General features: G+C 36.8%; 1 protein-coding gene across 1 annotated transcript; it reads left to right on the forward strand.

The window, feature by feature from the left end:
* The first annotated feature begins 3,162 nt into the window (after window positions 1–3,162).
* LOC131416650 (olfactory receptor 1D2) lies at window positions 3,163–4,119 on the forward strand. Its single transcript, XM_058559309.1, has one exon. The coding sequence runs from the start codon at window positions 3,178–3,180 to the stop codon at window positions 4,117–4,119; it is 942 nt and encodes a 313-aa protein (XP_058415292.1). The 5' UTR covers window positions 3,163–3,177.
* Window positions 4,120–12,960: the final 8,841 nt, after the last annotated feature.

A 12,960-nucleotide genomic window follows, 5' to 3' on the forward strand; every position in this document is an offset into this window, starting at 1 on the left:
GAATTTTCAAAGACGTTCTTGAATAGATATTTCTTCATCTGCTCTTTGCCTTTAGGACCATTTCCACAGGTTTTAAATCCTTATATTTTTATATTTTCACCAGTGTCACTGGGTACTGGGTCAATGGAGCTCCTCACACTGTCCTGCCAAAAGTCAATCACATAATCCATTATATTTTTTAACTTCATGATCTTAATTTTCACCCAAAAGCAAAATTTCTTGATAGAGGAGCACTCTCTTTTGACAGATGCAATATCCTCCTGCCATTGATAACACAAATTAACTTTTTTTAAGTTTTTTCTTTTTTCACAAAGAAAGTCTTTGCATAAAAGGATTATTCACCTGAATACTTGGAATGCTCCCCTTCTTTTAGACTATTCAGTCTCTTCAAAACACCATTTTAATCTGTCTGTTCATTTTCAAAGAGGCAGGTTGGCATTTACTACAAGTTTTTTTTAGGGGAGATGGAATGCAGTCACCAAAATGAAAGGCTAATTTATATCCAATATAGTTATAGTATAAATTCCAAGAAATGTTTACAGAAAAAATAAAGAATGAAAGAAGATCCTCATAAATGAGGGGAGACATAATTTTTAGATTGGAAAAGACATTGTAAGTCAGACAACTCAATGAAGGAGAAACATTCTTCACACCGAAATGTGAACAGTTGTTATCTGTCTCCACATAGTGGAATTCAATGTAGCTCCTGAATAGAACTTGGTAAATTTTAATTTTAAGGTTAAAAAAAAATCATGCAGGCAGAAATATAAGGTTAATCAAGAAGAAAAAATAAGTAACAAATGACAATATTGACTTAGAGAAAGTTTCCTGTTACATTGTTGCGTGAATAAAGATGACTGAAAGAAAAAAACTGAAAGTATGTTCACCAAAATGTTAACAGTGGTTGCATGGCAGAATTTGGGGTAACATTTACTTTCTTTCAATTTGAATTTTTCTTTATTGGTTGAATTATTCACACTGGAATTTTTTTTGTTTATAATCAATAGATTGAGATGTATTAAAAGCTATTTGGGAAAATGAATTCCATGGGATTTCTTTAAAAATTTACATCTTAATTTATTGAAGAAATTTCAACAAATTCCAAATAGTAGGAATTGACAATAAGTGAATACAAGTTTAAGATGGAAGATAATGCAAACAAATCATCTTAAAATGTAATAAGGATGGCATATAAAATAAAGAAAGTATAGATAAACCTCATTTATAAATACGACTATAAAAGTCTAAATAAAGCAATTGCAAATCAATTTCAGAATTTGATACTGGGAATGCAAGTGTGGTTCAATATTATCAAAGCTTTTAATGTAATAGGCACTGAAAAAGCATTTGATTAAAAATGAAAAGTCATAGCTAATTATTAAAATATTATTGATAAAATAAATATAGAAGGATAGTTGCTAAATATATATATCCTCTTCTGCTTGAATTATTTAAGGATCTTTACTGCTCTTAGAATAAAATTTGAAAATTTTAGCAAGGCTCTGCATGACCTGACCCCTTCTTGCCTGCACAATCCCATATCTCACCACTCTCCTCTTCACTCCAGCCATACTGACCCAAGTTTAATTCCTTAAATACAACCAGCTTGGGTCCTTTGCACATGCAGCTCTCTTTCTGCAACACTCTTTGATCAAGACTTCATAGACTGGCTTTTTTCATCCTTCACATCACAAATAATAAAAACATCAAAAAGTGAACAGTTGTTGTCTATAGTAGATATATATCAATATATCTACCACATAGTAGAATTCAATGGAACTTATTTATATGCCCGTTTTTTTTGAATTTTTAAAATTTTTATTTCTTATATACTAGGTCTTCAAAAGGAAAAAAGATATACTAAGTTATTTTAATCTTTGGTGTGCTTAAAATGTGTTTGGAAAGAAACAAAATATTGATCTCAACATATCCCCAAAAATAATTAGACGGTTGTCTCAATGCCATTTATTGAATAATACAAAATTTATCTCCAGATAAAAGGGCTACCATAAAAGTTGACTAAATCCTATATGTTCTTTGCTCTGTATCTGAAGTGTCTATCCAATTGTACTGACCTGTTCATTCCAGCACCTGTAACACTCTGTTTGCGAGTCCTTTATAGTTGGCAGAAGAAGTGTCCCCTTGTTCTCTCTTTTTCAACATTTTCATAGCTTATTTTCACACTTATTTTTAGATTAAATTTAGATGAGATTTCTTTCTTAAAAACTCTGTTAGATTTTTACTTCGAATAGGTTAAATTTTAGATTTATTCAGGATAATATGCACCTTTAGAAGCTTGGTATGTCTATCCATTCATTAAGGTTTTACTTTATGCCTCTCTGGAGAATTTGAAGACCCACCTGATTTTTGTTAGCGTTTTAATGCACAGATTTGTTTGTTGATAATGTGAATAAGATTGTTTCACGTTATATTTTAATCTTATTATTCCTGATTATTTTTTACACATAAGAATTATAAAGAATATTTCTTGAGTACTCACTGAAAGCAAGCTCTTTGTGTTAAGCACTTTATTACTTAATTTTATTCTCACCCCAACCCATTTTTCACTTGAATAAATGGAGTCCTAAAGAGCTCAAGTAACTGGCCTTAGGTTTCGCAACTAGAAAGTGTCAGAGCTCAGACATGACTTCAAGTGTTTTGAAATCTCTTTTTATTTCTAACGGCATTTCAGTTGATTGTTTTATGTTTCCCAGATAGATCATCCTATCAGCAAATAATGGTAATTTTTCCATTTTCTTTCCAGTTTTATTACTTTTCCCCTTTGTCAAATTATATAACATCAAGTTCTTATACTGCATACTCTCATTTTAAATATCATTTAAATCTATACAATAATATAATATAACATACTAATCTTTAAGCACTTCAAGGGAATTATAAGATGATATGATTTAAAATGAGACATAGACATTATTTCTATAATACTGAGTATGCCAGATTAGATGTTGCTGGAATGACTAAATTGCAGAGAAATTTTGCATGTTCTGTTTTTCTGTCTGTTATTACACTGGTTCTTGCAAAAAAAAATTATAAAATTTAGCCTAAGATATTTTTATTGCTAAGAAAAGAGTTGATTTTGCTTATTTGAAAGTCGTTCTACAGTTAAGGGCCTTTTGTAAATGTTTGTTGGTGCTGATACTGCAGAAAGTGGGGGAAATGGATGGAAGCAATCAGAGTGGAGTCTCCGAGTTCCTGCTCCTGGGGCTCTCAGAGAGTCCTGAAGAGCAACGGGTCCTGTTTTGGATGTTCCTGTCCATGTACCTGGTCACAGTGGTGGGAAATGTGCTCATCATCCTGGCCATTGGCTCTGACTCACGCCTGCACACTCCCATGTACTTCTTCCTGGCCAACCTCTCCTTCACCGACCTCTTCTTTGTCACCAACACAATCCCCAAGATGCTGGTGAACATTCAGTCCCAGAACAAAGCCATCTCCTATGCAGGGTGTCTGACACAGCTCTACTTCCTGGTCTCCTTGGTGGCCCTGGACAACCTCATCCTGGCCACGATGGCATATGACCGCTATGTGGCCATCTGCCGCCCCCTCCACTACACCACGGCCATGAGCCCTGGGCTCTGTATTTTGCTGCTCACCTTGTGTTGGGTGTTTTCTATCCTCTATGGCCTCATCCACACCCTCCTTATGACCAAGGTGACCTTCTGTGGATCCAGAAAGATTCACTACATCTTCTGTGAGATGTATGTCCTGCTGAGGCTCGCATGTTCCAACACCCAAGTCAACCACACAGTGTTGACTGCCACTGGATCCTTCATCTTCCTCACTCCCTTAGGGTTCATGATCATGTCCTATGTCTGGATTGTCAGAGCCATTCTCCAAATACCATCAGCCTCTAGCAAGTACAAAGCTTTCTCCACTTGTGCCTCCCATTTGGCTGTGGTCTCTTTCTTCTATGGGACACTCTGTATGGTATATCTGCAGCCCCTCCACACCTACTCCATGAAGGACTCAGTAGCCACAGTGATATATGCTGTGGTGACCCCCATGATGAACCCTTTCATCTATAGGCTGAGGAACAAAGACATGCATGGGGCACTAGGAAGACTTCTCCTAGGGAAAGCCTTCCAGAGGTCGACATGAGGGTAATTTTGGAAAGGACATTGAAGTGGAGACTGGGAATTTCTTTCATCATGTGCAAGGCATTATCCTGTGGGGGATACAGGAGTCAATAGGACATAGATTCAGGTCAGAATGAGTTTATTGGTTTGTGGTAAAGAAAAGACATGTATGTGTAACCCGGTGTCCACCAGACCTCACCAGCCTTGGCAATAATTAAGGTCACACTAACACTAAATACTAGAAGTTTTCAGAATCAAATCCTTCAACTTGCCTGACACAAGACTACAGTCCTAGCCCTATCCAGATATACCCAGCTATAGCCTAATGGGGTCTCTGATATTCTCTAGCACAAACCCACTCATATTCCTGAACACTGAACTTCTCTAAGGAGCTTGCTGCCTATAAGCCATTTGTAGAAGACATCTTGCACTACCCCCACTGCACGTACCCTGGGTGAGGCTGCCCCTTTCCTGATGTTCTGCAAGCACAGCGCCCACTGCTACAATCTGACCCACAGTCCCTCTGGACACAGCACCTGATGTTCAGGCATAAATGGCAAGAGATTCCTCTCTTTTGCTCTGGGGAGATTTTTGTTCTTTTTGTGGGTCTCAAAGCAATACTACCTCTCTTGCCTTTTTCCTGTATTCATTTTTTCTGAGAGAAGTCAGACTTTCTTTTTGGGAAGTCCACCCTGTCCTTTATTTCTATGGCTCTTCACCTCCCATCTTTTCTTCATTCCCTCGAAATAAAAGTCTCCATCAACACACGCTCATGAACAGAAGTGGGGGTGGAGGCAGTAGACAAGTAGGAGGTCATTGTGAGACCCAACCTCCACTTAGGTTGTATAATTCTGATTCCAATGTGTGTGTTTTTTCCACACCACCAAGAAATTCTCCAACACCAATTGAGTGTCCTACAATTCAACTCAATTCTGATGCTCTCTACCTGGAGATAGCATCAGATCCCACAGGTTAAGGGCTCAGTCCTACAAGACTGCTCCCACCCCAAACTTCAGACACCAATCGCAAGTCCAGGCACCTGTGCTTCTGACAGACCAGTTATAGATCAGAGGTTCTAAAAATTCCTCTTTGGGTTCAATTAATTTGTTAGAAGTGGTTCACAGAACTCAGAGAAACATTTTACTTACTAGACTACCAGTTTATTGTAAAAGATATAACTCAAGAACAGCCAGATGGAAGAGATGCATAGGGCAAGGTATGTGGGAAGGGGCATGGAGTTTCTATGTCCTCTCTGGATGCATCACTCTCCCAAAATCTCCATATGTCACTGACCCAGAAGCTCTCTGACCCCCATCCTTTTGGGTTTTTATACAGGCTTAATTACATATGCATGATTGATTAAATTTGGCCATTGGCTATTGATTGAACTTTCAGCCCCTCACCCCTCTCCAGAGGTTGGGGAGGGTGGTGAGACTGAAAGTTTCAACCCTCCAATCACATGATTGCTTCCCCTGGCAATGAGCCCCAACCTTACTTTCCAAAAGTCACCTCATTAACATAAACTCAGGTGTAATTGAAAGGGTTTCGTTAGGAATATCAAGACTCCTTTATCACTCTTACCACTTATGAAATTCCAGAGGTTTTAGGAGCCCTATGCTAGAAACAGAAAGACCAAATATATATTTATCATAAATCACAATATCACAGCCATGTTAATGGATAGAAAGGCTCAATATTGTCAAGATGTTAGTTCTTCCCAATTTGATCTATAAATTCAATGCAATTCCAATGAAAATCCTAGCAATTTATTTTGTCGATGTCACCAAATGGGTTCTAAAGTTTGTATGGGGAGGCAAAAGGTTCAAAAGAGTCAACACAATATTGAAGTAGAAGAAAAAGTTGGAGGACTGACACTATGCAACTTCAAGACTTAACTATAAAGCTTCAGTATACAAGACTGTGGTACTGGAGAAAGAATAGACAAATAAATTAAAGGAATAGAACATACAGCCCAGGAATAGACCCACATAAATATAGTCAACTGATCTTTAACAAAGAAGCAAAGACAATACAGTGGAGCAAAGATAGTTTTTCAACAAATGGTGCTGGAACAACTGGACATCCACATGCAAAAAAAAGTGAATCTACACATGGACTATACATATTTCATGAAAATTAATTAAAAATGTATCACAGACCTAAATGTAAAGTTCAAAACTATAAAACACCTAGAAGATAACATAGGAGAAAACCTAGATGACCTTGGATATGGTGATAATTTTTTAGATACAACACCAAAGACATGATCCACAAAAGAAATAATTCATAAGCCAGACTTCATTTAAATTAAAAACTTCTGCTCTTCCAAAGGCAATGTCAAAATAATGAGAAAACAAGCCAGACTGGGGGAAAATATTTGTAAAAGACATATCTGATAAAACATAATTATCCAAAGTATACAAATAGCACTTAAAACTCAACAATAAGAAAACAAACAAACCGATCGTAACAGATATCTCACCAAAGAAGATATACAGATGGCAAAAAAGCATATGAAAAGATGCTCCACATAATATGTCATCAGGGAAATGCAAATTAAAACAACAATGAGATACCACTACACACCTATTAGAATGGCCAAAACCTAGAACACCGACAACACCAAATGCTAGCAAGGACATGGAACAACAGGAACTTTTATTCACTGCTGGTGAGAACGCAAAATGGTACAACCACTTTGGAAGACAGTTTGGTGGTTTTGTACAAAACTAACATATTCTTACCATATGATCCAGTAATCATGCTCCTTTGTATTTACCCAAAGGAGTTGAAAACTTGTGTCCACACAAAAACCTGCAAACGGATATTTATAGCAGCTATGCTCGTAATTGCCAAACATGGAAGCAACCAAAATGTCCTTCACTAGGTGAATGGATAAATAAATTGTGGTACATCCAGACAATGGAATATTATTCATCACCAAAAATAAATGAGCTATCAATCATGAAAAGACATGGAGGAACCTTAAATGCATATTATTAACTGCAAGAAACCAATCTGAAATGCCTATATACTATATGATTCCAACTACATAACATTCTGGAAAAGCCAAAATATGGAGACAGTAAAAATATCAGTGGTTGCCAGGAGTTGGAAGGAGGGTAAGGAGGAATAAGCAGGGCACAGAGGAGTTTTAGAGCAGTGAAAATACTCTGCATGATACCATAATGATGCATACATGTCATTATACATCTGTCTAAACCCACAGAATGTACACCACCAATAGTAAACTGTAATGTAAACTATGGACTTGGGGTGATAATGATGTGTCAATGTAGGTTCATCAATTGTAACAAATACATCACTCCAGTTGCAGATGTTGATAATGGAGGATGCTATTCATGTGTAGGGTCCAGGGGTATGTGGAAAATCTCTGTACCTTCCCCTAATTTTGCTGTAAACCTAAACCTGCTCAAAAAAATAATAAAGTCTTGATTTTTTAAAATTCCAATAGATTTTTCACAGAAATAGAAAAAGCAATTCTAAAGTTCGTATGGAACCACAAAGACTCTGAATAGCTAAAGCAATCTTGAGCAAGAAGAACAAAGCTGGAAGCATCACACTTCGTCATTTAAAATTATATTACAAAGCTACAGTAATCAAAACAATATAACACTGTCATAAAAACAGGAGCATAGACCAACAGAACAGAATAGAGAGCATAGAAATAAACCCTCACATATATGATCAACTACTCTTCAACAAAGACACCAAGAATACAAAATGGGGAAAAAAATAGTCTCTTAAATTTTTGATATTAGGACAAACTGGATATCCACATATAAAAAAATGAAATTGTACCCATACACAAAAATTAACTAAAAATGAATGAAGATTCAAATATAAGATCTGAAACCACAAAATTCCAAGAAAACAGGGGAAAATTTCCTTGACATTGATTTTGGCAATGATTTCTTGGCTATGACACCAAAAGCACAAGAAAAAATAAGCAAGTGGGATTACATTCAACCAGAAAGCTTCTGCACAACAAGGGAAACCATCAACAAAATGAAAAGGCAACCTACAGAATGGCAGAAAATATTTGTAAACCATGAATCTGATTAAGGATCAATATCCAAAATATAAAAGGAATTCCTACAACTCAATAGCAAAAAAAAAAGTAATCCAATTAAAAACTGGGGAAAGGATCTGAATAGGCATTTCTCCAAAGAAAACATACAAATGGCTAACAGGTACATGAAAAGATGCTCAACATCACTAATTATCAGGAAAATACAATTAAAAACCACAACAGGCTATCACCACACACCTCTTAGGATGGCTATTATCAAAAATCAAAGATAACAAGTGTTGGCAAGGATGTGGAGAAAAGGAAACACTTTTACACTGTTGATGAGAATAAAAATTGGTAAGGCCATTATAGGAAACAGTATGGAGTTTCCTCAAAAAATTAAAAATAGAACTACCTTATGTTTCAGCAATCTCATTTCTGGGTACACAACCAAAGAAATTGAAATCAGGATCTTGAAGTGATGCCTGCACTCCTATGTTCATTGCAGCATTATTCACGATATCCAAGATATGGAAACAACCTAGATGTCCATCCAAAGATGAATGGATAAAGAAAATATGATACAGCCATACAATGGAATATTATTCACCCTTAAAACAGAAGGAAATCCTGGGGCAGGCCTCTTGGTCTGGTGGTTAAGTTCAGCGTGCTCTGCTTTGGCAGACTGGGTTCAGTTCCCAGACGCTGACCTACACCACTCGTCAGCGGCCATGCTGTGGTGGCAACCCGCATACAAAATAGAGGGAGACTGGCACAGTGTTAGCTCAAGGCGAATCTTCCTCAAGCAAAAAGAGGAAGATTGGCAATGGATGTTAGCTCAGGGCAAATCTTCCTCAGGCAAAAAAAAAAAAAATGAAATCCTGCCATTTACAACAACATAGATGGACCTGGAGGATATTATGCTAAGTGAAATAAGCCAAATGCACAAAGACATATACTCTATGATCTCACTTATATGTGGAACCTAAAATAGTCAGACTCATAGAAGCAGAGAGTAGAACAGTGGTTACCAGTGGATGGGGGGAGTGAGTGATGTTGAAAGGGTACAAAGTTTCAGTTATGCAAAATAAATAAGTTCTAGAGATCTACTATACAGCATACTGCCTGTAGATATTTAACATTTTCTAAGAGGAAGATTTTATGTTAAACATTCTTACCACAAAATAAATAATAACAATAATAATGGGGGCAGGAGGAAACTGGGAGGTGATGGATATGTCGGTGGCCTTCTCTATGGTAGTATCCTTGCCTAGGGATATGTCTATAGTGGTGATGGTCTCATGAGTGTATACTTATTCCCAAACTCATCAAATTGTATACGTTAAATATGTACAGCTTCTTACCCATCAAACATATCTCAATAAAGTGGCTTTTAAAAATAAAATAAAATGTAACTGTGTTTAAGTATGAAATTTTATTAAAATGTAAATTAAAGTAAATGGAAACATTGAAAAGTTACAATTATTTTTCATATAATTGCAAAATGTTTTTTTAATATTAAAATTATGTTTTAAAAGCAAAAGGAGATGATAAAAATGAGTACAAAATTTTTACTGAAATTAAAGAAAGCTGATGTTTTTTGATCTCTTAAAATTTTAATTAAACTTTATCATGTATTATTATGAAAATAAACTCTCTTGAAATTTAGCATTCAAGGTTTACCTAGTTGCCAATGTAAACTGTCAGAATTATATTTCATACATGTTACATTGGCCTACATGTATAAATATTATATTATATTACTATTTCAAAATGTTTCTCAATGGCCACATGCAACCGTTATGGATACTGAACTGGGAGAAACAAGGATGCCCAGCACTTTAAGAAACAATACTTCAATCATGAAAGAATCTATTGTACGCATGCAATATGAAACGGAGAATTTGACAAGTTGTCTTTTCTCTTACCTAAGAGCCTCCACTGCTCCAACCCTCCCCACACCCTGAAGCACTGTCCATCACCGACATCAGCAGAAGTACAGCCCACTAGACTTCACAACATTAAGACATAGTCACCTTTTGTTTGCAAGACCTTGGGCAAGCCAAGTGATCAGGTCTTTCCTGAATGCAGTTGCAAGAGTGGTGTTTCTGGTTATGGATCATATTGTGCCAGAGCTGAGCTCCAGATCCCCAGTGAAGGAGGCACTGATGTGTGTTTGTGATCTATAACAGCTCTCTGAAGGAGTGGTTCTCAGCTGGGGGTGATTATGCACCCCACCCCCACCTGAGGCCATTTTGCAATGTCTGAAGACACTTTTGGTTGTCACAGCTGGTAGGAGGGAGTAATGCTACTGGCACAAATGGGTTGAGGCCAGGGATGTTGCTAAACATCCTGCAGTACACAAGACAGCGTCCCACAACAAAGAATTATCCAGCCCAAAGTGTCAACAGGGCCGAAGTGTAGCACGTGGCTCAGAGGAAGGACACTTCTTGCCCAGGATAAAGGGCAGTTCTGTTAAAGGCTGGATCCAGAGGCCAGACGTGTTTATTTGACCTGAAGAGTATTAACTTTTATATTAACCGTTGCCGATACCAGAAATGGCAATGTTGTTATAAAAATCCAAATGTATAGTTTATAGTTTAATAATTATAGTTTAGGGCCGGCCAGGTGGCACAAGCGGTTAAGTGCGCGCGCTCTGCTGTGGTGGCCCGGGGTTCGCCGGTTCGGATCCCAGGTGCACACCAACGCACTGCTTGTCAAGCCATGCTGTGGCGGCATCCCATATAAAGTAGAGGAAGATGGGCATGGATGTTAGCCCAGGGCCAGTCTTCCTCAGCAAAAAGAGGAGGATTGGCATGGATGTTAGCTCAGGGCTGATCTTTCTCACGAAAAATAATAATTATTATTATAGTTTAATCAAAATATATAGTTTAACCAAATATACTCCCAAGAATTGGACCAGTTGTCCAATGCTTTGCTTAACAAATTAAATACACAAGAAGGTGGCCATCTGTGCTAATAGAAGTCAGACATGGGGCCAAATATCTGAGAGAGATTGTGATCCTGGGCCTGCATTTCCACATGGGAGCAGCCTTCTATAGCTGAGTATCAACTTGTCTTTTTTAGACAGGGCAAAATCTCTCCAGTTCACCATAGTCGCCCGCATTTATCATTGCCCTCTTGGAACTGTTTTTCTCAAAGGAAAGTAACATTTAGTGGATTCATGTAGATACCAAAAATGGCAAAATAAACAAAGAAATTATGTTTTTCAGGAAAAAGTAAGAAAATATGTTTCTTTCTGGAAATATACAGTATTCCAATATGTTTAACAAGCGAGCGAAGTGTACCCGTGTCAAAATTATTTTACAATAAACAAATCTTACAATGATCAGTGTATTAAAAAGTTATGACATAAAAAATTTAACAAGCAGAAAATAAGACTGAAATTTTTCCAAAACTTGTTTTTCAACATGATTATAAAATGAAAAGTGATATTGTGAATGCTATTGTATTAAGTGAAATAATTGACTCAGCATCAAACCTTTTAGAGATTTTGATTATATAAATGAGGGTCTCTGGGTTTAGCAAAATTATGTGCTTCAAAGAGAAACAAGCATTCATATGTCTGTTGCCACATGAGAATATAGACATAACTAATACTACTCAATTCACCATATTTGTTGTGATGTTGATGAAAATTTTGATCCTTCAAAGGAATTTTGGATAAGATTCTCCTAACAGACATAAAATCAAAAAATTAGTTATATTTTTGTTGGGGAAAAAATACCTTCAAAATTTGAATGTTAGCTGGTCAAAATTAGTAAGTCTGACTACAAACTGCATGCCAGTCATATTGGTAATAACGTCAAACTTGCTTCAAAAAATTAAACCCAAAGTGGCAATATTTTGCACGATGCTGAGTAAGCTCATTTATTGCACTATTTTTTTCAATGCTAAAAAGTCAAAAATAAAGTGCATCATAAAATAGTGATTAATATCATGAACTGATTGTGCTCCCAAAAATTGAACCAGTTGTCCAGTGCTCTGCTTAATAACTTAAATATACAAGATGGTAGCCTTTGGTACTACATGGAGGTGGGGCATGGGGCCAAAAAGGCTTTGGAAATGTTTAAAGAAAGTGAGCTACTCATGTCACTCAATAACTTTAAAAAAAAAAAAACCTCATATCATTTGTGAAGATTTGATTAAATACATGGCCTTGGTTTGACATTGGAAATCATGTAAACACTCAATATTTCTCTGCAAAAGTAGTCACAAATAATTGCACAAATACACATCATTCAATTGACTGATTCCTTTTATTAAAAAAAACTGTTCCGGGGCCGGCCCGGTGGCGCAAGCGGTTAAGTGCGCGCGCTCCGCTGCGGCGGCCCGGGGTTCGCTGGTTCGGATCCCGGGCGCGCACCGACGCACTGCTTGGTAAGCCATGCTGTGGCGGCGTCCCATATAAAGTGGAGGAGGATGGGCACAGATGTTAGCCCAGGGCCGTCTTCCTCAGCAAAAAAGGAGGAGGATTGGCGGATGTTAGCTCAGGGCTGATCTCCTCACAAAAAAAAAAAAAAAAAAACTGTTCCTTTGAAAGCTTAATTTGGCAAAGAATAATGCAAAAGACTCACTCTAGCTAAAATACATTTACAGAAATGAAAATAATCACCTGTCTACATACATAAAATTATGCAGTTGAAGGATGAATTCTTTTAAATGGTTCATTTATTTCTGATTTTTGACAATAAAACAACATTATATGTTATTTCAACATTTTAGTTCACCCTTCTCTATTAATATTGGTGGTGTAAATGAAGAGAAAAAATTAAACTTAATGAAATACAGTGCAATATAACACTGAAA

This window comes from Diceros bicornis, chromosome 18 (assembly GCF_020826845.1).
Source record: "Diceros bicornis minor isolate mBicDic1 chromosome 18, mDicBic1.mat.cur, whole genome shotgun sequence".
In the NCBI taxonomy this organism is placed as follows: Eukaryota; Metazoa; Chordata; class Mammalia; order Perissodactyla; family Rhinocerotidae; genus Diceros; species Diceros bicornis.